This window comes from Marmota monax, unplaced genomic scaffold (genome assembly GCF_021218885.2).
Source record: "Marmota monax isolate L192 unplaced genomic scaffold, Marmota_monax_Labrador192_F-V1.1 WCK01_AAM20220418_F8-fsc00045, whole genome shotgun sequence".
Lineage (NCBI taxonomy): Eukaryota > Metazoa > Chordata > Mammalia > Rodentia > Sciuridae > Marmota > Marmota monax.
The window spans coordinates 678,740-704,835 of record NW_026692132.1 but is presented as its reverse complement, the minus strand read 5'-3'; the positions used below and the strand labels follow the sequence as shown (position 1 = coordinate 704,835).

At 39.0% G+C, this 26,096-nt stretch overlaps 1 protein-coding gene across 1 annotated transcript in view; it reads left to right on the top strand.

The window, feature by feature from the left end:
- Positions 1–24,614: 24,614 nt before the first annotated feature.
- Htr3b (5-hydroxytryptamine receptor 3B) overlaps positions 24,615–26,096 on the top strand; it is a 35,542-nt gene continuing 34,060 nt past the window's right edge. Inside the window, exon 1 of the mRNA XM_046467032.2 lies at positions 24,615–24,660. Within this exon, the coding sequence (XP_046322988.1) occupies positions 24,621–24,660 (40 nt within the window). The 5' untranslated portion in view covers positions 24,615–24,620. The remainder of the gene's footprint in view (positions 24,661–26,096) is intronic.

The window sequence follows — 26,096 nt, the reverse complement described above, 5'->3', positions numbered from 1 at the left end:
CTGCTGGATCCACGGGTGATATTCTGCCCTCATGTCTCTTTCCTAGTCCCCTTCCAGGGATCCATCCCATGTCTAGCATTGCATCATTAACAAAGTTATTATTTTCTTTCAAAGTCTGGGTAGTGAGAATAGCCCCCATTTGATGAAGCAAGTCCCTCCCCCAAAGGTTTGTGGGGAGTCCAGTCACCACATAAGGCTGGAAATGGCCACTATGTCCTTCGCCATCTCTCCATTTTAAAAAGGAGGCACTTCTTTTTGGTTGGGTCTGTCCTATCCCCTGTAATATGGCCGAGGGACTCTGGAGGGGCCAGGCAGGTGGCCATTGTTTTTTAGAAATGACAGAGACATCCGCCCCCGTATCTAGTATTTCCTTGAAAGCCTTGTCCTGTATCTCAATGGTCAGGTTGGGACGCGAATCCAAATGAGCTACCCAAAAGGCCTGGGGAGTTCCAGTGGAGCCAAAGCTGCCGTTGCCCCGGGACCCACGGAGGGTGTGCCCAGGAATGGAAGCTAAGGGTAGCAGCAGCAATTGAGCTATACGCTCCCCGGGGGGAAGAATAACAATTCCTTGGGTAGCTTCTACTACTATTTTTATTTCTCCCTGATAATCAGCATCAACAACCCCCATAAGAATCTTCCAGCCCCACTGAGTTGTGCTACCTCGTCCCAACACTAGTCCCACCGTCCCCTCTGGCAGGGGTCCAAAAACCCCAGTAGGCAGCGTCTGAGGTCCCATTTGGGGAGTTAATACCGCTCGGGAGGTGGAACTGAGGTCCAGTCCTGCGCTTCCTGTTGTTCCCCTGGGGAGTTCCCAGATAGAAAGGGGTTGGTCAGTGGGAGGCGGCGGAGACGCCCACTCCCTGGGGCACTGTTCTGTCCCTGCACTGCCCCGGGGCAGGCCCCTGCTCCCGTTTCCCGACGGTATTGGGTTACCCTGGATGTCAAATTTTGACCTGCACTCACTGCTCCAATGATTTCCTTTATGACACCGAGGACAAATTCTAGGCATCCCTCTGCCAGCACCCTCGCTCCTTTCCGGGCAGTTTCTCCTTATATGTCCCTCTTTCCCACACTTAAAACACCCCTTAGAGCGGGTTCCCCTGTTATCAGATTTTTGCATTCCAGTCTTAAGGGCAGCAGCCAAAACCTGACCAGTAATATGAGGCCCATCTATATCTTTGCATGCTCGAATCATGTCATCTATACTTTTGGCCCGGGAGGACTTAATAGCATTTTGGCAGTAAGTGTTAGCGTTTTCATATGCCAGTTGTCTAATAAGTGGCATAGCCTGTTCTAGATTAGGGAATATTTTTCCTGCAGCCTGCATTAGGCGGGCTATAAAGTCCGAATAAGGTTCAGAGGGTCCTTGAGAGATCTTGGAAATTTTTGCTTCAGTCTTAGAAACGGGCAGGGCTTTCCAGGCATGGACTGCAGCTGAGGCTATTTGAGCATAAACACCTGGGTCATAATTAATTTGTTGGCCTATGGTGGCATACTGCCCAGTTCCTGTCAACATTTCGGCATTTCGCTGTTGATGGCCCGCATTCAGGTTAATCTGAGCCAGCTCGCGGCACCTTTCATGATATTCACTTTTCCACAATAAGAAATCCCCTCCAGATAACACAGCCCTGCAAAGTTGCTGCCAATCATTAGGTATCAGTTGACTGGCTGAGAAAGACTCGAAGAGGGTCAATGTGAAAGGGGCATGAGGTCCATAATTAATGACCGCCTCCTTAAGCTGTTTTATGTCCTTGAAGGCTAGGGGGACATGGGCTCTGGCCGGCTGTCCATCAGCATCGGTGTTTTCAATCATTGGAAAAACCTGAGCCACTCTAGAACCCCAGTGGACCCCCGCCCGTCTAGTAGGGGCGTCCTCATTCCAATCAGGATTATAGGGAGGAGGTGCGGCAATTGAGGGGGCCCTAGGCACCCTCACATTTGCCCTTTTAAGGCGATGTTCTAGTTCCTCTATCTCCCTTTCTAATCCCTCCTCTTCCTCAGAGAGAGAACTGAGGTCCTCAGGATCCTTTTTGGGCTTAGAAATCTGGAGGTGTTTCTTACCCCCTGAGCCCGAGTCCTCAAGAGGACCCTCATCCTTTAAGGATTCTGCCATTTGCTCTTCCTGCACCTGATTAAGGGCCTGTTCACATTCAGCAAGCTGATCCTTGATCTTTACTTTATCTGTTAATAAAGCATCCTTTACCAACCTCCATAAGGAAAAGGTGGCAACTGGGACACTGTCCGAGCCCCGGTCCCTCAATAATTTCTGAAGGTCATGTCTCACCAGGTCCCAGTCACTATTATTAAGAAATCCTCCTGTCAGAAACCAAGGACAAGCCTGGGCAATAATTTCAACGAATTCGGTTGCAGTCTTAGTTTTTATTCCTGTTCCTTGTGTATTTAACAGCTCTTTCAGTTCGTTGGCCAGACGAACCTTCGCTGTTGAGTTACCCATGGTACGTACCCTGTCTCTTTAAATTATCTTTAAACCAATCCTCCCCCTTCTTTCTTAGAAGGTGAGCCCCGTCCGCTTACCCCTGCTTTCCGGATCTCGGTGGGAACCTCCAATTGCCGCGTCCGGCCAAGGGAGCCGAGTCCGGCGAGGGACGGCGAGGTTAAAAGACACACAGGACACCAAGGTTCTTCATCCAGGAGTCAATAATCTTTATTGCTAACACACCTTTTTTTATACCCCAAGCAGCAGAAGTGGAAAACTACCCAAAAGCAGGAGGGAGGGGGGAGAAATTTAGTTTCAACATCTATTATTGTCAGGTACCGAAACCTCCCTTAACAATAAGTCCATCAGACCAGAAAAGGTCAAGGCATTCCCGTGGGATACATATGTCTCAGACGGATAAGCAGGAACAGAAAAACCGCAAGTTCGCCATGGCCTTGTGAGCTGGCCACACTGGCATGCAGAACAAACTAGTGGAGGTAGGGCTCCAGGGGCCAGGGTGGACCTGCTGCCAACAGTTGGGGATGTCCCTCTGTGGTTAAGTGCCCCTGGGTTCAATCCCTGGTATAAAAAAATAACAAAGAGCTGGGCTTAGTGGCACATACCTGTAAACCCAGTGACTCAGGCGGCTGTGTCAGGGGTATCACATTTTTGAGGCCAACCTTGGCAATTAAGCAAGATTCTCAGCAATTTAGTGAGAGCCTGTCTCAAAATAAAAATTTAAAAAGGACTGAGGGATGTGGCTCAGTGGTAGAATACCTCTGAGGTCAATTCCCAGCACCAAACAAGGGCTGGGGATGTAGTTCAGTGGAAAAGCACCCCTGGGTCCTATCTTCAGTCAAAATAATAATAATAATAATAATTAGTACTAATTTATCTTTAGAAATGCCATTGTTTTTACTAGTTCTGAAAGAAAAAGTATCATTTTTAGAGGAAGTAATAGCTAACATTACTGAGTTTATACACCAGTGTTCTAGGAGCTTTGCATATACGAACTCATTTTATCCTCAGAATATATTATGAAGTAAGTGCTATTATTATTTCTATCTGTTTTACAAATGAAGAAACCACCACGAAAGTAATTTACCCAAGGTCTTATTACCAAAAGCTCAGTCCTTATTCCCGATGCCAATCCAATAACAAGGACACAGTTCTTTTTTTTATTGGTTGTTCAAAACATTATAAAGCTCTTGACATATCATATTTCATACATTAGATTCAAGTTGGTTATGAACTCCCAATTTTACCCCAAATACAGATTGCAGAATCACATCGGTTACACATCCACATTTTTACATAATGCCCTATTAGTAACTGTTGTATTCTGCTACCTTTCCTATCCTCTACCATCCCCCCTCCCTCCCCTCCCATCTTCTCTCTCTACCCCATCCACTGTAATTCATATCTCTCCTTGTTTATTTTCCCATTCCCCTCACAACCTCTTATATGTAATTTTGTATAACAATGAGGGTCTCCCTCCATTACCATGCAATTTCCCTTTTCTCTCCCTTTCCATCCCACCTCATGTATCTGTTTAATGTTAATCTTTTCTTCCTGCTCTTCCTCCCTGCTCTGTTCTTAGTTGCTCTCATTATATCAAAGAAGACATTTGGTATTTGTTTTTTAGGGATTGGCTAGCTTCACTAAGCATAATCTGCTCTAGTGCCATCCATTTCCCTGCAAATTCTATGATTTTGTCATTTTTTAGTGCTGCGTAATACTCCATGGTGTATAAATGCCACATTTTTTTTATCCATTCATCTATTGAAGGGCATCTGGGTTGGTTCCACAGTCTAGCAATTGTGAATTGTGCTGCTATGAACATCGATGTAGCAGTATCCCTGTAGTACGCTCTTTTAAGGTCTTCAGGGAAGGACACAGTTCTGAGTCAAAGGAAAAAGAAAGTTTATTGCTTTGCTAGTAAAGGAGAAGTACCTAGAACCCCTGTTCCAGAGGCTGTGATTCTGCCCATTAGAGAGTGTTGGGGAGCTTTTAAAGAGGCAATCAAAGACTCCATTCCATGCGTTCTCTGTTGGAGTTTTAATTCACTTATTAATTTGGGTGATAATCATTTCTGAAGTATTCTAGTGCCATTTCCAAAGTCTGAATTATTTCATTCCTGTGGTGGGTATGTGCTCAAGGACAGATAACTCTGCCAAGGATAGGGAAGAAAGTTAATCCTGTTTCCCCTGAGATTAGGAAAGGGGATAGAGAGGAGGAAGGAGAGAGGAAGAGAAAGAAACATGTCCATTTTAAAATAAAGTTGCAGTGGGCTGGGGTTGTGGCTCAGTGGTAGAGTGCTTGTCTAGCCTGTGTAAGCACCACATATAAATAGAGGTATTGTGCCCATTTACAACAACAACAAAAAAAAGTTTCAGTGCCAGACAGCAAGTGCTACATTCAAAGCATAAAATGGACCATTGTTAAATGATTATCAGTAACGCCTCCTTTCTCAAACTTCAAATTTAGATGGTGGAACAGTTTCATTTTAAACTTGACCAATAGTCCCAGGGAATACTACAATAGTATTTCCCAAATCCTTACAAATATAGCTAAAACACACATCCCCAGCCAACATTGATATGCTTGCATCATTAACAAGCACTAGTTACTCTGTTTATAATGAACACAAGCGGAAGAATGGAGGGCACCTTACTGACAGTAAGTGGAATCATAGCCTGGAGTTCCATTTTCTTAAGCAATTTAAGACAACTTCTATTATCACTTAAAGCCAAGGTAACTGAGGGCCAACCCTGAAGATATAGAGAAAACGAGTTGTTGAAAGGAAGGAAAAAGCATTTGATAGTCCCTGCCACAGGGTAAAAGCCAAGGGCCAAATTGGACTGGCCCTTTCTGTTCCCATTTAAGAGTTTAGAATTATCAGAGCAGGGCACAATGGTGCTGTTCTGTAATCTCAGGGACTTGGGAAGGTGGGAGGATCACAAATTCAAAGCCATCCTAGACAATTTAGCCAGACCCTATCTCAAAATAAAAAGGGCTGTGGATATAGCTTAATGGGATATAGCACCCCCTAGATTCAAATCCCCAGTACTACAAAAACCTGTGAAGTCCTGGAGCTATTGTTTCTTAGTTTTTTTTTTTTTTTTTTTTTTTGTAGTGTTTGTTGCCTTCTAATTTCTCCAGAGTAATTCATAGCAACAAATTTAAATCCACTAACTGCAGTAGTAAGTGCCTATAATTCTAGCTGCTCCAGAGGCTGAGACAGGAGAAGCACAAGTTTGAGGCCAGCATGGGCAATTTAGCAATTTAGAGGTAGAGAAAACAAGTTGTTGAAAGGATTTTAAAAATAAATAAAAGGGGCTGGGGAATGTAGCTCAGCGATACAGCACCCTAGGTTCAATTTCTGGTACCCCCCCCCCCAAAAAAAAAAGAAAAGAAAAGAAAACCAAAGGTAAGGAACAGGATGCTAAATAGGCTGTCTGAACACTTGAGCCACTTTTGTGAGGAGTTGCAAACCTGAAGAGTATCAGTTACTTTAATGAGTACAAGCAAGTGTTCGGTCCTGGAGCTAGCCAATCAGAGAGCTGCTCTGTGCAAATGAAAGCACTCTCTTACTTCGAAATGGGAAGGTTTAGCAAAGTTTTTAGCTCAAAATTATTAGTCATATCACTTTAAGTGAAGGTTTCTCAACTTTTGTTCCTTCATCTGTGAAAATTTGAGTAGCGACCAACAATTAACATATTATGCTGTATCTTATTATTTCATTGTCAAGACAAAGAGAATGGGATGATGGCAAAAGCAACCCTATCTGACTTGTCAATGAGTGGGTCCTTCAGGGTATGAATGATCTGTCTTATCTGAAGAACATGATAAAAATATTTTGAACATTATAAGTTCACAGTTGAGTAAGTTTTAATTTTTTACAAAAATTAAACATGCATTGCTCAAACTGGAGATGGTAGTTAAAATGCCCCCTTTCTATTACTGTGTGGACACTCCTAAAAGAAGCCTATACATTCACAGCAAATTCTAGAAATTGTTAGTAAAACATTTTTTGAAACAGAAATTTGTTTAACAATGGTGATTTTTTTTTTCCTTTTTTTGAGGGCCTTGCACATTCTAGGTAAGTGCTCTACCACTGAACTATATCCTCAGACTTCAAAGGTGATTTTTTTTTTCATTCTTTTCTTTTTTTTTTTTTTTTGTATTAGGGATTGAACTCAGGGGCACTCGGCCAATGAGCCACATCCTCAGCCCTATTTTGTATTTTATTTAGAGACAGGGTCTCACTGAGTTACTTAGTGCCTCACTTTTGCTGAGGCTGGATTTGAACTCACGGTCCTCCTGCCTCAGCCTGCTGAGCTGCAGGATTCCAGGTGTGGGCCACCACGACCATTGAAGATTATATTTTTGCTGCATATGAGAAAAGCTATGATATAGATTTTGCTTTTTATACCCATATACATGATAGTTGTGAATCTACATGTTGGTTATTATAAAAACTTAAAGCCTGAACCATTTAATCACTGCATCTTCATCTTAAACTAAGTTACTTAGGGCTAACTTTCCTTTTCACAAATGACAGACAAAACAGTTTCCTTCTCACAAAAGAACTCACATTTTATTTTATACATGTATTTATTTCATAGTTTGTTATTTTTTACTTTCAATTTTGGAAAAAAATTTCTATTTTTATGATTATGTTTAGTCTATAACAAGTAATACTTACTATCCCTTGTATCACTGAAATTGTATTGCCTTTTACTTTTTTATAAAATATATTATCTTTTTATTTATTTTTAGTTTGAGTATCTATATATATTTTTTTTCTTTTTTCTTTTTTTTGGTATAGATAATTGAAATCTGTTTAATGTATTTTTTAATTCTTTATCAGTATTGCTTGTATAGAAAATATAAAATATTTTCATGTAAGTTATTTTTTGTCAACATGAAGCATGGATTATTCATAATATTTTCACATATATATTCCTATATATGTTTATATACATTCACACGCACACACACACACACACACACACACACACATATATATATATATGAATATACCCTAATGGCAACCAAATTTCTGCTCATACATTTTCATATATATTCAATTACATAATCATAAACTATACTAAAACAAATTGTAAACATTCATCTCAAAAGAAAAATAACTATATACAAGTTTATATCCATTTAAATACTTTCATGTGTATTTTTACATATATATTCATATTGTATTCCTATATATGGTTAAAAATGTTCAATCCCTAAACTAGCCCTAATTATTTTTCTATGTTAGTCTTATACCTACCAATACACCTCAGAGAAACCTCTCTATATATAAACCATAACATTTTACATGAATGTACATATGTATTTGGGGATATAAGTCCATAAATTCACATAAAAACCCATAGATATTTTATATAGATACATATTTCCATAGGCACAACCTAGATTTCACATGTAAGGTAACAATATTGCTTACCTTAAAAATATCCATAGATAAAAGTGTGTGTGTGTGTGTGTATATATATATATATATATATATATATATTTTTTTTTAAATTAGTTGTTGATGAACCTTTATTTTATTTATTTGCATGTGGTGCTGAGAATCAAACCCAGTGCCTCACGAATGCTAGGCAAGCATGCTACCACTGAGCCACAACCCCACCCCACATATAAATTTTGATATATATTACTTCTATATTCATATTCATATATATTGATATATATGTTCCCAAAGTAACCTGTCCCCTAAGCCAAAGTTGTAACTCAGAATTAAACCTAATCCTATCCATAATCCATAATTGTGAGCCTTTTAAACAAAAATTATAAGTTACTAAATGTCCATATGTACTTTCATATATATTTTCTGTATACGTTTGCATACATTCATGTACCTTAATAGAAACCCAAATCCTACCCATATATTTTCATATATATTCAGTTACATAATCATATCCTATATCTTACCAAAACTGTAAACATTCATCTCAAAAGAAAAATAAGTATATACAAATCCATATCCATGTAAATAGTTTCATGTATATTTATATATATTCACATTTTTATTTATATATATGGTTAAATATGGTTAAAAATGTTCAAACCCAGGGGTTGGGGATATAACTCAGTTGGTAGAGTGCTTACCTCGCATGTACAAGGCCCTGGGTTCAGTCTCCAGCACCAAAAAAAAAAAAAAAAAATATATATATATATATATATATATATATATTCAAACCCAGTATTATTGTGTTGTGGTCTATTTGATTCTTGAAGTTGAGAAGAGTTTTTTTGATGTATGTAGATACTCCATTGTTTGGGGCATAAATATTTGATTGTTATGTCTTGTTGATGTATAATTCCCTTAAGCAGTATGAAATGTCCTTCTTGGTCCCTTCTGATTAACTTTGGCTTAATGTCTACTTTATCTGATATAAGGAAAGAAACTCCTGCTTGTTTACAAGATCCATGTGAGTGATGTTTTCCCCATCGTTTCACCTTAAGTCTGTGGATGTCTTTGCCTATGAGGTGAGTCTCTTGGAGAGAATATGTTGTTGGGTCTTGTTTTTAATTCAATCAGTCAGTCTATGTCTTTTGACTGATGAGTTTAGGTCATTAACGTTCAAGGTTATTATTGAGATATGATTTTGTTTGTGGTCATTTCGGTTTATTTCTGGTTTTAAATTTGAATTAGTTTCTCTTTGACCGTTCTCTTTGGTCTCTCTTTGCTGATTTTTACTTTTTTTTTTTTCATCTTCATGGAATATTTTGTTGAGAATATTCTGAAATGCAGGCCTTCTGATTGTGAATTATTTTTATTTTTGTTTATCATGGAAGGTTTTTATTTCATCCTCAAATCTGATACTAAATTTTGTTGAATACAGGATTCTTGGTTGGCATTCATTTTCTTGGTGTGTGTTATTCCAGGACCTTCTAGCTTTGAGGGTCTGGGTTGAGAAATCAGTTGAGATTCATATGAGTTTCCCACTGTATGTGATCTGATGTTTTTCCTATCCTTTTTCTGTATGCTAGGCATTTTTATTATTATGTTCCTTGATGTGTGTCTGTTGTAATTTTGTAATTTGGGATCCTATATGTCTCTTGTATTTGATTTTCTATTTCATTCTTTAGATTTGGGAAAATTTCTGATATTATTTCATTGAAGAAGATTGTGCATTCCTTTGGTTTGTATCTCCACACATTCATCTATCCTGATAAAACTTAAATTTGGTCACTTCATGTTATCCCATATTTCTTGGAAGTTCTGTTCATGGTTTCTTAACATCTCTCCATTGTTAACTCTATATTCAAGATTATATATTTTGTCTTCATTGCCTAAAACTGTCTTCCAAGTGGCCTAGTCTGTTGGTGATGCTTTCTATTAAATTTTTAATTTGGTTTATTGTTTCCTTCGTTTCAAGGATTTCTGGTGTTTTTTTTTTTTTTTCCAGAATCTCTATCTCTTTATTGAAGTGAACTTTTGCCACCTGTATTTGCTCTCTTTACATCATCCTTTACTTCATAGATCAGTTTAACTATGTACATTCTAACATTCTAAACTCTTTCTCTGACATTTCTTCCACTGTAGTGTCAATGGATTCTGTTATTAGAGTATCTTGGTTTGCTTGGGCAATTTGTTCCCTTGCTTTTTCATGTTGTTTGTTTGTCTCATCATCTAACAGTATGAATCTGAAGCAGTATAGTTTCTACCCTGTGGACTTATAGTGTCCCTGAAGATTTACAGTACCTCACTGTTTAAGCAGAGACAAATAATAACAATGACTAATGCAAACAATTTTAGCATTAATCCAAATAGTTCCCACTATGATGTCTACAATGTTAACTATCACAATAAACAGAAATGATATGATCAGATATTGCCTATAAAAAGTAGCAAGTTTGCAAAAGGGTTTGCATTTTCAAATGGAGGACAGGAAGAGAACAGAATTGACACAGGATGTGATGATTATGGGGGAAAAGGAGAAGACAGAAGTAAAAGATTAAAGGAAGAGTAAAAGAGAGAACAATAGACATTGGTTGTTAGCAGAGAATCAAGGGACAGGTAAGAGAAAGAAATAGATAAAGCAATTTTTTTTTTGAAAAATTAAAGAATACAAAACAAAACTAAAATATACTACTCAAACATCCTAGCTCAGAAAATACTAATCCATGTAAAATAACTGGCTTCAAAAATGCTAGAGATAAGAAGAAAAAAAAATAGGAAACTGTATAAATGTCCATGTACCATTAACATCACAATTAAGCAGTGAAAAAGAATTTTAAAAAAAAGAAAAGAAAAGAAAAAAATCTTGATGAAAAGTTAAAGAATTCTTTCCATTGGAGTTCAAAATATTCTTAGTTTCTCTTCTCAGCAGTTTTAGGTGGGGTCTTCTGGAGTGTGGTGCTCCACCCTCTGGATTGCTGGCATGGGAGAAATAATACCATAGTGGAATTCCTGGAGGCAATGTTTAGGTTTAGGGGGATCCAGGCTCTTCACTGAATGCTAATTGGTCTGGAGATTTTAAATCAATGCACCTCCAGGGCCCAGTACTCGCTGGTCCACGCTGGAAGACTTTACTCCAGAAATCTCCCTTGGGTTGCACTTATGTGATGGGGGAGCCAATTCTTTCTCCCCTACATCACGTGAAGACCCTACATTTCCTGGTCTTGGCTTCAGTCTCCAAACAATCTCTCCCACCCCAGACCTTCCCTCATCCAGATGCCTCTCTCCCAGCCAGTCCTGCAAACAGTTGGATTGGAGGGGGAGGGAAAGAGCTGGGTAGGTTTCCATGACCAGTTGTCCACAGTGTAAATCTCTTTCCATGTTTGATTTTAAGCACACTCGTATGTCCTGCAACATGTGTTCACTGGGCTTATATTTTGGGCCAGGCTTGGGTTTTCCAGGAATTGGCTTTCTCTGTTGCCAGCCCCCAACCCTAGCCAAAGCTGCAAAATGTTTTCTTCCTTTATCCTCCACATGCTGCCTGGAGAGATGGCAGCTTCTTTCCCCACATGTGGATATGGTGCAACAAGTTCTTTGGGTTTGTTAGACAATGTCCTTGGTCTCTAAATGCTCTGCTCTGTACCCAGACACATCTCAGGCCTCCCAAAAATGTGGGCTCCTCATCCCTCTGAATGGAAAGCAAGCAATGAGAGACAGGTAAGCCAGAAATGAAAGACGGAGGCCAGACAGAGATACACACGAGAGTTTATTTGTCAGAGCTGACAAATAAAGGCCATCTCTCTATAGGAGAGAGAGGCAAATCGACCTTGAGTTCTGGGACTTTTATGGGGGAGGCAATGCGGGGCAGTTAAGGGTTAGGTTGGTATGAGGGAGTAGTGAGCCTTTCTCAGAAAGGCCCTTGGATGGGAAAGTGAAACTTTTTCCCTAAAATGGCAGCCATCACTTAAGATGGCCATCCAGATGCTAAGCAAGGACCCTATACCCTCTACTATGTTCACAGAAGGACCCCTCTGGTTGGAACTCTGGCCCAGCTGTGGTAGTGGCTGTGCCACTGGGGATTTTTTTCCTTATTATATTCAACCTCCTGAGTCCCCAGACTGCTTGGATGTCCAATTTTAAGTTCCAGTAAAGTCCCTCCCTTTTGTTTTGGTTCACCCACCTTGCAGAGAAGCTGCCTGTCTGCTTTATTGGTTTCACACCATGGAGCAGCCAGGAATATGACCTCCTCTATTCCACCATCTTGGATCTTTGTATTGCCTTTTAAAATAACGTTTAAGCAGTTGTTATGGTGCACATCTGTAATACCAGCAACTCAGGAGGCTGAGATAGGATGATTGGAAGTTGGAGACCAGCCTGAGCAACTTAGCAAGAACCTGTGTCAAAATAAAAAAATAAAAAAGACTTGGGGTTTGGCTCAGAGGTAGAGTGCCCCTAAGTTCAGTTTCTAGTACTGCTATAAATAAATAAATAAAGCTTAAGAAGTGAATGAAGGGGCTGGGGTTGTGGCTCAGCGGTAGAGTACTCATTGCGCATGTGTGAGGAGGCACTGGGTTCAATCTTCTGCACCACATAAAAATAAATAAAATAAAGGTGTTGTGTCCATCTACAACTAAAAAAATAATTTAAAACAACTAAGTGAAGAAATAGTACTGCTTTTGTTATGGAAGAACAAGATCCTAGATAGCAATCATAAACCCTGAACAACAACAACAAAATCTACCCGAAGAGTCTGAGATTGAGCAGAAATTAAAAGAATGAAAATGTGCACCAAAGTCCTGGCAAAGGGTGTGTGTCCATTTTTGCAGCTTTATTCAGACAAGAGGCACAGACACAGCATGACACAGAGTGGTTGAAACTCTAACAGAAAACCAATCAGGCTTAGGAAACAACCTAAACCAGAACTTGGGACAGAGACAGACACCAAAAATTGAGGGAGGGAATTGACTTAATAGAAGGCTGCATATTTCTACATAAAGAAATATTTGTTGGCGTACACCTGTAATCCCAGCAGTTTGGGAGGCTGAGACAGGAGGATCCTGAGTTCAAAACCAGCCTCAGCAAAAGCAAGGCACTCGCTAAACAACTCAGTGAGACCATGTCTCTGAATAAATTACAAAATAGAGCTGGAGATGTGGCTCAGTGGTTGAGTGCCCCTGAGTTCAATCCCTGGTATCCCACTCTCCCTCCCCCCCAAAAAAGAAAAAAAAATTATAACATTGTTTTATAGGGCTGGGGGTATAGCTTAGTGGTAGAGAGCTTGCCCAGTATGTGCCAAACCCTGGGTTCAATCCCCAACACTGGAAAACAAATAAATAGGTGATTTAAAATAGGTTTAAAATTTTTTTATTAATCCTTAAAAGGTAGAAAAAAAGGAGCATAAAAACAAAATCAAGCAGGGCTTAGTGGCACCCGCTTGTAATCCCAGCAGCTTCCCAGGCTAAGGCAGGAGGCTTGCAAGTTCAAAGCAAGCCTCAGCAAAAGCAAGGTGCTAAGCAACTCAGTGAGACCCTGTCTCTAAATAAAATACAAAATAGGGCTGGGGATGTGGCTCAGTGGTTGAGTGTCCCTGAGTTCAATCCCCAGTACCAAAAAAGAAAAAAAAAGAAAAATAAAAAAGAAAATCAATAAGAGAACATATAAGGACTAGGGATATACCTCAGTTGGTAGAGTGCTTGCCTCACATGCACAAGTCTCTGGGTTAAATCCCCAGCACCACAGGGAAAAATAAAAAGGAAAGAGAACAAATAAAAGCCAGGTATGGTGGTGCATGCCTGTAATCTCAGCCACTCAGGAGGCTGAGGCAGGAGGATCGCGTGTTCAAAGCCAGCCTTAGCAAAACTGAGGTGCTTAGCAACTCAGTGAGACCTGTCTCTAAATAAAATACAAAATAGGGCTGGGAATGTGGTTCAGTGGCTGAGTGCCCCCGAGTTTAATCCCCATATGAAAAAAAAAGAACAAATAATAAAATGGGACAGCTAAATACAAATATATCAATAATTACATTAATTTATTTATCTATTATTTATTGTACTGTCAACATCTCGATCGTGAACTCCCAGCCTCCAGAACTGTTGAGAAAACAGATTTTTGTGTTCAAGTCCTCCATCAGTGGTATTTTGTTATGGCAACCCTAGCAAATTAATATGCACATATTCAATTCAATAAGCCTAATAGTTGAATTTAACAACACTTTATTGGACAACCTATATAGCCCTCAACTCCTGATGCTGGCTAACTGATTAAAGCATAACCTCTTGTCCTTCAATGGCCTCTACTTTAGTTAGCTACACATGGTGGTAAGGACTGGTTCTGCAGAAGCTTAGCCAACTGTATGCACCATTGAGATATATTCCTCTCCATACTTTACTCTGCAGAGTCTTGGCAATGTTTATGCACCATTAGGGTATACTTCTTTCCATACTTAACAGGAAAAAAGATTTTGACACAATCTTTGTACCTGACTGAATGACCATTGCTTTAACAAAGACTTTTAAATTTCAAGTAACAGAAACCAGCACAAGTAAAATTTGAAGAAAAGGAAGCTTTTTGTTTGTTTTGTGGAAACCTTATGGGAGTACAGCTTGACTACAGAAACACTGAAACCAGTTCCTGGAGAGTCATCAGGAATCAAAACCACTCCTGTCTTTGACTAGGGCCACCCACCCTTGATCTACCTACAGGTCTGTTTTCTGTAGCCCACATTCTTTGTTTGTCTGTGGAAATTGACATCACCCAGCCCTGGTCTTCAACATTTCTTACTTCCCAGACACAGAAGCACTAGCCAACTGGCTAGTGACATTGTCCGGGTTCCAGGTTTGAGAGAGAGTAGAGTGGTCCACTTAGACCAGATGTCCACTGCTTATTTTATTGGCTTTGGTTAGAGAGGGTAGGGTTATATTCATTCACACATGACCACTGGAACTGCAAAAAAAGAAGAAGAAAAAAAATCTTCCAGAAAGGTAGTGTAGATAGGGCCAATATCCCAAAAAACTTCCTTTCATAGCATCAAATGGAATTTAATAATAATTGAATAATGAGAAATAATTTGGTTCATCCACAAATGAGTATATTTGTTTTGGTTTAAACTTGTGGTTCTCAGACCTAGCTTCACAGGAAAGTCATCTGTGGAGTTTCAATTACATGACAGAACCTTGTTCCCACCTCATACTATAATGCCAAAATCTGTTGAGGGGGCTTGGCTGTGGCTCAGTGGTAGAGCACTCGCCTGGCATGCGTGAGGCATGGGGTTCGATCCTTAGCATCACGTAAAATTAAAATAAAGGTATTTAAAAAAATCTGTAGAGGTGGGGTGTAGGCATTTTTAAAGTTTTTAAACAGTCATATATCCTAATGTGCTGCCAGGGTTGTGAATTACTTGTCTGTCGGTTTATTTATTTATTTATTTGTTTTTCGGTACTAGGGATTGAACCCAAGGGTGCTCTCTCACTGAGCTACATCCTCAACCCTTTTATTCTGTATTTTGAGACAGGGTCTTGCTAAGTTGCAAAGGCTGGCCTTGAACCTGCAGTGCTTCCACCTCAGCCTCTGGAGTCATTGGGATAATAGGTGTGTGCCACTCTGCCTGGCCCAAATTACTTGTCCAGATGTCATAGTAGTATAACTTCAGACTTTATGATTTCATATTTTATTCTTAAAGGACGTGCTTCTGCTAAATTTTATGGCAAAAATCATTATCAAGTATTTTGGGGAGAGAAGAGTTTCCTCCAGGAAGATTGTATTAATTTGAAAATAGCTAATAATATTTCTGTATGGTTGGGCTCTGAACAAGTATATCATCAGGTCGCTTGGAACTTAACTGTCTTCTGGAATAAGGAATGAAGTGCCAAAAAATAATAATAATAAAGAAACTTAGTGCCCTCCATACATCCATGCAGTCTCTGCAGTAGAAACCGTTCATGGTCTCTGCCATCTTTTCAGCTCCTAGTACTATTTCTGTGCTTTCCTCTGGGCTTCTGTGTGCTATTGCTTCCAAAGCCCATAGCTGGGATTTTTGCTGGATACTTCCCTTAAGCCACTAAAACTTTGTTTGCCCAGAAGAGCCGGAAATATATAGGAGTTCACTCCCTGAGGCCCCACCCCACTCCACCTTACCCCTTAGACTAGCAGGAGATTATGGGAGCCAGGCTCCCCAAGTGGGTCCCACTGTCAGGTTTCCCTGCAGGTTCAGGCTGAAACCATCCTTTGTCCTTCTGGATTTCTACCCTACTTATAAAATAAATCACTTGTATGCATGTACAAATGTATGACAATGAACCCAAGTATTATGTATAATTAAAATATATCAATAAAAAATCAGAAACAAAGAAAGATAGTTCTATATAAATCCTGATCACAGGTATGCTTCAGGGAGATAGTCATCTTTTTATAATTTTATTCCTTCTCTCTATATTAAAATTCGACATGCACCTGTTATCCCAGCTATTCCGGAGGCTGAGGTAGGAAGATCACAAGTTCAAGGTCAGCTTGGGCTATAAAGCCAGACTCTGTTTCAAAATAAAATAAAACAAACAAACAAAAAATGCCTGGGGATGTAGCTCAGTAGTAGAGCACTTGCCTAACATGCTCAAGATCCTGGGTTCATAAATAAAATGAAAATAAAACTCAATTTGGGGCTGGGGTTGTAGTTCAGTAGTATAGTGCTTTCCTCAAATGTGTGAGGCACTGGGTTTGATTCTTCGCACCACATATATATATAAATAATAAAATAAAAGTCTATTGACAACTGATTAAAAAAATTTAAAAAACCCCCTCAAAATAGCTTTTTGATAACACTGTTTGATAACTTTTCCGGAGTGGAATGTCACTCTTAGGAAGAGAGCAAAGAAGTCACCCCTTAATAAATTACTGAGTCTGTTTCTCTGGAAACTTGGGAACCCCAAGGGAGCTAGAGTTTTGAGGAGAAAGTGTAAAGTGGTAAGTGGGGCAGGGGTGGAGAGGAGGAGCATTTCGGTGGAAGAGCTCCCTGGTTTCAATTCCCAGTACCACACACATACAAAAGTGCACTATATAATACAATTTGAGACAGGCAGTTACATAGTTTTCTGGCTGCATAGAATTTGTGAAGGCAGGCGTGACTACACCACAAGGTGGCGCTCTAACTGCATTTACAGCCACAAACTGACATTCTGGGAGCTTTGCAGTTCCCCACTCCGGCACTCAGTCTTTAAAGGGCTCTAACTAGAGGTCTGTCACACTCCAGCCATAGTCAGCCAGCCTATCATTAGTGCCAAGCCTTCCTCCTGGAGCAATGACAGTGTAAATTTCAGCAATGGCAGAAAGGGGACAAATACAGCTGTTGTGCATTTTAGAATAATTGCCACAGACCATTTGGAGACAGCGTTATAATCACAGCTCTTATACAGACTTATACAATATTTCACTTTCCTATTTTAATCTCCCTCAACACTCTGTATCATGAACTTGTGAATCTATTTAACACATGGGAGTCAGGAATTATCTGCCCCCAGTTTTACAAAGTGAGCTTTACTCCCCCAGGAGGCACCATGCTCTCATCTCACTGTTCTGCCATTCCTTCTTTTGGCAACCCTTCTCACCCCACTGACCGTGCTCTGCACAAATGCCATTCGAGAAAAGGCTCTCCCTACTCCTGCTTCAAGTCTGGGCTTCTTTATTTACCTTCAGCTTCTCCAGTTCATCCATATGTTGGCATTTTTCTCATACATTCTAAGTGTTGTTTTTTTTTTTATCTGCCCCCTCCACTCCAAGTCCCTTGAGCTTTCTTATCTTTATATCTCCAGTGTATACCACAATCCCCCCCACAGAGTGAGTGGGTGGATGAATGAATAAATAAAACAAATTCTGAAAGATCAAAGACCTTGTCCCATCTTGAATCCACAGCAGAGATGGAAACATTCAGACATTGAGACTCGAAAACCAAAATGTCTTACTAGCTGTTGTGATTGACTGTATCTAGATCTCACCTTAGAAAACTCCTAAATGGGCCTAAATGGAAAAGTCCAGGCCTTACAGTGAGCCACAGATCAGGAGAGATTCCCCAGTGCTGGTACATCAAGACTCCATAGCCCCCAAACTGCATGGAAGGTCTGAACAACATGGCTTACTAAGTGAGATTATCTTCCATACACTGTAGTCAAACAGTTTCTTAGAATGGAAATAATTGGGAATACAAACAGAAATGACAAACTTCGGAGTTCCTCCTAATTTCTTCTATGTTCTGTCTTCCTCTGGCTTTGTGGGGGACATCTGACATCTTTCCTCTTCCTCCTTCTCCTTCTTGAATCCACGGCAGGATTCAAGGATGTCTCCTCCTCCTCCTCCTCCTCCTCCTCCTCCTCCTCCTCCTCCTTTTCATGTAATAATGTGGTTTTTGTTTCTTTGTTTTTGTAATACTGGGAATTGAACCTAGGGGCACACTATCACTGAGCTGTATCCTCAGCCCTTTTGAATTTTTATTTTGAGACAGGATCTCACTAAATTGCCAAGGCTGGCCTTGAACTTGCAATCTTCCTGCCTCACCCTCCCAAGTAGCTGGGGTTTCAGGTATGCACCACTGTTCCTGGCGGTGATGTGTTTATTTTAAATTTACTTTAATTGAAAAATTAAAATTGTCTATTTTTGGTGCACAACATAATGTTTGAAGTATGTAACATTGTGGAATGGCTAAATTAAGCTAATTAACATGTGCATTACTTCATGTAATTTTTTTGTGTGTAGTAAAAACAATTAAAATCTACTCTCTTGGCAATTTGCAAGAATATAATACACTGTTATTAACTATATTTATATAATAGATCTCTTGAATTTATTCCTGCTGTCTAAGTAAAATATATACCCTTTGACCAACATCTCCCCAACTTCCCCTGCAGCCACTCAGTCCCTGGTAATCACAATTCCACTCTTCAGCTTCTGTGAGTTTACCTTTTCAAAATTTCCCATATGAGTGAGTTCATACTGTATTTGTCTGTCTGTGCCTGCTTTATTTCACTTAACATAATGGCAGACATCTTACTTCCAGGGACTGCAAGACCCCTAAACTTAGGGCATCCTCTGAGAAAATCAATGGGAAACAGGATCCACCTGCGTGTGTCTTGGGATTGTCCTTTGCAATGCTTGCTCAGTGGTCCTGGGGTCAACCAAGCAGAAGCCATCCTACTCTGAGCCCAGGATGTCATTCTCGCCCATCTTTGGTGAGGTAGGTGGTGAAAGGATGGTACGTGAGATGTGGTTGTAAGAAAGTTGGGCCCCCTTTGGTGTCCTCCTTCTTGCATAAGCCAAAATTATTTTGACTGTTCCTTCTCTCTCTTCCTTCCATTATTTGATTTTCCTCTAGATCAGAATTTCATAAATGTTTCCTTCTGAAACATTTACTAACATTCAATGGGTGCCAAGCTCTGTGCCAGAAATATAAAGATGAACACAACAACAGTGTTTTATTCATGGTATTCACAGAATTCTAGAGGAGACAAAAAAGTGAAAAAATGTCCACAATACCATTGAATAAGTGTGATAATGGAGGCATAGATCAGCCTTGTAAGATCAAGGGAGTGGCTGTGGTATGTTATTTGATGTTTAGTAACCACCTAGTGGGAATCACCCTGATTTACAGTGTTTGCTGATTCCCATGTAGCAAATTCTCCCATCATGGCCAATTTTAACCCATTGAGTTGGGAAGGAATGTACATGGCTGGCTCTTTTGTTGCCATAACAGCACATCCCCATGATATTGGCCTTCTGCATCCCTGAGCAGAGAATCCACCCACGTTGTGCCTGGACTTCTCACCTACACAGCTGTGAGCCAAGAAGTAGGTTCTGTTTTAAGTCACTTAAGTTTCTTGTAGTTTGCCCTACACTAATAGAAAATGAACCCAGTGCTGATTAAACTCCTTTTACAGATGTGAAAACTAAGGCTTAGAGGAAGTAAGGAATTTGGTCAAGGCCATGAACATCGGGCAAGTGGTGGACCTGAGAAACAAAATGAGGTGTGTCTGATTTCAAGACTTGGGACTAAGCTCCATTGGCCCATGACTCCCTGTAGAAAGCCATGAAGAGTCAGAACCATGGGAGACTCTTCATTCATGCATGCATTTATTTATTATTTATTTGGGACCAGAAAATAATGAGCATTATTATTAAACATGAAATTCTGATCTAGAGGAAAATCAAATGTTGAGTGTGGATTTGAACTTTGAAGTGCCACTTCAGTGGTTAGCTTGATATTTATTTCAGAGGACAATGCTATAGAGTAACAGAAATTACATATGGGACTCTACTCATTAAATGTTTGAGTTTGGCTAGAGTGTCCATTTCTGCTTTTCTCCTCCAGCCTGACCAGATGTGCTTAGAAAATTCAGTTCTCCCTGAATATGTACATCTGTCAAAACTCCTGTCAATTTCAGCACGAGTGCCAAGGGAGTGAACAAAGAGAGTTAGCGATTAACTTCAAAGAACTTTGTTGGAGAGGAATAAAGATATTTAAGGCCTATTTTGTGAACTAATTGCATTTGCATATTTATGGGATTTACTGATATAGCAGTAATTAAAAACTATTTAGTAGTCTTAAAGGACACATAACTCAGTTGCTGTTTGCATAATAAACACTTCCTTATTATGTTTGCATAATAAACCCTTTCCCCCTGCTTCTTCCAGAAGACATTGGTGCATCTAAGTGATGCCATATCTTACTTGAAAATAATGAAGAAACATAGTACACAAGCTCACAGAACTGTGGAAAGAAGCTTCTGAGAGAACTACACTTCTAGGTACTCTTAGCTATAGGCTTGGCCTGGGCTGCTGTTAGAGAATGCAGATTCAACCCTCAGATGAAGTCTCTGTTTATTTCGCCCAAGTGATATTCCTTAAAGGGCCTGAAAGCATAGTCCCTCATGACTCCAAGTTTTTGTCTAAATATACTCATCTGCTTGTAAGGCCTGAATGAGATTCACCCCAATATTCATCCTTCCTAAAAAGATGTGCAAGGGAATGATCAGACACAATGTGAATAAAAAACTTTCTCTGGATGAAAAGTGCTGCATTTAAGGAGAGGGAGAAGAGACAGCTTTCATGAAAAGTTAAAGGTTTTGATGAGGGACAATACCAAATCAAAACGTGTTGAATAAACAAACTAAATCCAGACAGGACAATAAGGTTAGGAAAAGAGAGCTGAGCCAGGAGATGGTACAGAGCAGGGCCATTAAGAGAAGACCAGGAAGCATCTGAAGGCAAGTCACACAAAACCTTTTCCATCAGGGCAGGATTAATCATCCATGAGCTGTAATGGGCAGGATCACCAGACTGTTGTTAAATTAGCTAATGAAGGTTGTAATGTACCTATATTACACATCATTAGCAATGGCCTTCCAGTAGCAGATGGGCATATGAGAAAGTATGAAGAAAAGGGAGGGGAAGCATGTCCCGGAAGGTTTGACTTAGAGTCATAGCTTACAAAAATTCGTGTCAAGAATACGATGTTGATCATCGTTTCAATTAAACTTTTGTATAAAGAGAAGCTTCTGCATTCCTTTTCCATAAAAGCACTGCCTACATGGCTATGATGTCTGAGTTTTCCTTTCTCTTGTCTTGATTCATCTCATAGATAGATGCTGACAATTTGGAGAACTGATACCAGTGCTGGGACGTTGGGGACCAGATCAATCCTTTGTGAGCTTATCTCTTGATGAAGGCCCATTTATCTGCCCACTATCTCTAAAGGAAATTTCTCAAATAAATTTCTCATAACTTTGTGTTGAAGTTCCTCTACCAGGTTACATTTAAATTTCTTTTTTTTTTCATCTGAAATATTTTCAAATGTACAGCAAAATGGAAAGGACAGTAGAAAGAACTCCTGCCTCCTGTTCCTCCTCATACAACCATTTGAGAGTATGGCCCACGTGACAACATCATCACACTTGAATACAGAGTATTGTTTTTCCAAAGAAGGACATTCTTTCACATAATCTCAACACAATCAAAATCAGGAAGTCAACATTGCCACATTATACTATCTAATTCATATGCCCCATTCAAGCTTCATCATTTCCTCCCATAGTGTTCCTTGTAACAACAAGATCCAATCCAGAATCACATGTTGCCCATAGTTGTTTTTTAGTCAGATTTTTCATTGCTGAGACTAAAGGACCCAACCAGCACAACTATAGAGGAGGGAAATTTATTTGGGGGCTCATGGTTTCAGGGGTCTAAATCCACAGAAAGCGGTCTCCATTCCTCAGGGCTCAAGGTGAGGATGAACATCATGGTGGAAGAGTGGGGCAGAGGGAAGCAGCTCCCATCATGGTGATTAGGAAACAGAAAAGACACACTCTCCAGATACGAAATTTGTATGCCCCCATTGTACCACTTCTTCCAGCCACATCCCACCTGCCTCCAGTTACCACTCAGTTCATTCCATCACGGATCAATGAACAGATTAGGTTAAAGCTATAACCCAATCATTTCCCCTCCAAACCTTGTGTTGTCTCACATGTGAGCTTTTGGGGGACATCTCATATCCAAACCATAATAATTGTCATGACTCTTTGGTCTCCCTTTGTTTGATACAATTCTTCGGTCTTTTCTTAAATTTCATAACCTTAATTTTTTGAATATTTCATGCCTGATTTTTTTTTTTTTTTTTTTTAGAATGCCCCATAGTATTTTGTTGACTCGTGTTTTCTCCTGAGTAGATTCAAGTTAAGAATTTTGGGCAAGATTGCAACAGAAGAGCTCCTGTGTCGACTCAATTCATTCTGTCTCATGCCACACATGATCATTTCATCATTTGATTAAGGTGTTGTCTGCTAGCTTTCTCCACTGAAGGGTGTTGTTTTTTAATCTTTGTAATTAATAAGTGTACAAATGTGCCATTCCTCATCAAACTTTATACTGTCTAATTCATATGCCCCATTCAAGCTTCATCATTTCCTCCCATAGTGTTCCTTGTAACAACAAGATCCAATCCAGAATCACATGTTGCCCATAGCTGTTTTTTAGTCAGTTTTAGCATCCATGGAAGTTTGTTGGGTGAACTAATTGTTATTATGAAGATTCCATTATGCCTTCTACATTTATTAGTCGGCGTTTTCATCTAATGGAGTTCTTTCTCTTCTTCCTATTCACTTGCTTATTTAAATCAGTGTGGATTTGTGGATTTAGTTTTATCTAGTGGGTTACAATTTGTTATTATCATTATTAATTTTTATGCTCAAATTGTACCAGATTTGGCCACTGGGAGTCCCTGTCATTTTATTATGTCCCCATCATTTTTTTTTTTTTTTTGCCCCATCATTCTTTTAGTACCTTTTTGCTTTCTAGTACATAAGATGTTCTGGGTTCCGTTATACTCTCCCTGCATCAGTTTGGGCAGCAGTAATTTCTCCATTTTTTTTTCTTGTGAGTATGGTATTTAGAAACTAAGATCTGGGTACCAAGTGTGCTCATTACTCTTGGGGTCTCACTGCTCCCAGGGCCTCTAGTGTACAGAGCTAGGGAATATATATGTATGTATGAAAATGTGTACATACATTTATATTTGTATTTATTTCTGTGTTTAGCCAAATATAATACACTGAAAATCATCAGTTCACACTGACACTTCCAAAACCAACTCAACCCCATAATCCTCTCCTTTATTCCCTTTCATATTTGTAACTTCCTCTATCAACAATAGGAAGCCAATCAGGCTATATTTTATTGGTAGATAAAATTAGGAGGATAACTTCATGGATTCTAAACAAAGGGACTGAGTAATTAGAAGAACAGGAGCCCAATATATTCTGCCTCACCCCTCACTTTGCTCTATAATAATTTAACTCAAATCTGTGCTTCTATAATGCCACTTAAAATACAAAACTGGCAGATGTTGGAAATAGTATGAAATTTGTTTTTTTGTTTCTATAGCATTAAGTAAGTCTAATGGAAGACAGAGCTATTATATAGAATTATGCATTCTTTTCCTTAAAATGAAGAGTCAATGAATATTCTATTAAAAAAAACCCTTTTTATTGAATGATGCTAAATCTTAATAGTTCTCATTTTCAATAGGCCTAGAAGCATTCTCTTCTAGGTTGTTTCTCTCTGAATTGTGGTCAGTGAAAATATAAAAAGCACTCCTATTTATCAAAAATCAATGTTTCTTTTAATTAAAGGGGCTTGGGAAAACAAAAAGCACTTTTACCATTGTATTGTTTGCAGTTGTTCTTCATTAGACAATACCAGGTTTCCATTAGCTTTGTGTAATTCAGGAGTCTAATAACCACTGTCAAATGCTGAAGATGTTACTGCATAAGTCTGATTTAGGACAGCTATTTGGATCTCAATTATTAATGAAATTAGTGTCCTGGATGTCAGCAAGAGCATTGCCTTAGGTTGAGGCTGCAAAGGAAATCATATTAGTGTGGAATTTCCTCTCCTTAGGGGCTCCTCCTATATTACATTATTCACTTAGCTATCTCTCGTCAGGGAGATGGAATTGTTGGCCATCATTTGATTTTGGGGCAGAACCAAATGGAGAAGTTGCAAGATTTCTGGTGTCATCAATTCCAAAATCTTAGTGTGGTGCTGATATCGCCTTCGTCCAATTGAATGTTTATAAAATAGCATCAGGAAGGATAGTACACACTGGCAAACAGAGAAGAACAGAGACCTCTGTCACGAAAAATCGAGGAGTATTTTATCCAGTAGTCAAGTTTCTTTAACCTTTTGGGGATTTGCCCAAGAACATTGGCAAGTGTGATGGCTCTTCTGTGGCCCTGCATCCTGGTGGCTGCCACAGGTGAGTCCTATTAATGATTTTACTGCGCACTGAGTATTAATGATTAGAAGCTAAAGATAAGGGATACAGTGTGCTGTAAACGTCTTACAATTTTTTGTTTTAATTCATTCACCATAAAATGTCAGTCGTGTGAAGCTACAGGGAGACCAATGATTTGTTTCTAACTTTGTTCCTACAATCATACACATGTGTATAGTGTCACATGATAGGACTTTTTACACATAGATGAAAGTATGCTCCAAAATGTTATGAGTGTTTGATAAATCTCTCCTTTTCTAGAAATCAAGCTCTCTGCAGCAATTTATACTGTTTGTGGCATTCTTTTTCAGATTCACCTTTATGTATAATAATATATTTTTATTATCCAAAATGTTTTATGTTCATTATAAGCTTTTAGTTCCACGGATTTGTCATGGCTACAGATGCTTGTGTATCATTTCAGTATTATAGTATGTAAGTAAACATCTAGTCTTATAAAATGTACATAGAGATGAGTTTATTTCTAAAGATTGTACTAAAATTTGCAAGTTCTGAGTATACAATTCCTTTGAAAAAGCACTTTACAAACTAGTATATCTTTTCTAAATTTCTCAAATTATACTTCCCTGGTGACATTAACTCTACTGTATTGAATTATTTAAGTTATAATACAATAGAGTCTTTGTATATGCACACAAACCCAAGAATTTATGTTTATGCTGGTGTTTCCCAGCATCCCACTTTCTTGAGGGTTTTTCTAGAGCCTGTATCCAAATTTTCAAGTTTTAACACATAACTGAAAGTGAAATGAGTCAATTACAGAGGTGAGTAAGGAATTTGGTATTCATGAAGCTGGAAATTTTTTTAAAAATCTGGAAATAATTTTTCTGTTAGATAGAGAAGAAAAATAATCTCTTATGAAAGTATGAAAAGCCTGGATGTTTAACTTAAAGGTTAAAAGCATATCTTAATTAAAAAAAATTTTACTGGATGCCAAATGGGTTTCTTAGCAAAAATAACTGTCACAATTAAGAAAGAAAAATAGAAAATAAAGAAATAAGAAGAAATTCTTCTTGATACCTCTTTCTAATCTATCTCTTTGTTTTTATGCTTAATTTTTGTTCTAAATATAACAGAAAGGTGTTTTAACAATGTCTAAAAACCAGTGTTTTACCATAAATTACATTGAAGATATTTGTGGCAAAGGGATCTGCATTTGGGATTTTAACTGTTAATTATCAAGACAGTAAATATCCGAATGCTGACCTGATCACCACTGCCTGGCTGCTCTCTGCATGTGGAGGGTGTGCAGGGCAGGAGGAGGACTGGATGAGGAGAGGGATTTAGCTCCAACTTCCCTACTCACTCACCATATAATCTGGGCAAATCTCTTACACATTCTGTTTCCAAGATTAACTTTAATTTTTGATATTCATGAAGATAAATAAAATGTGAAA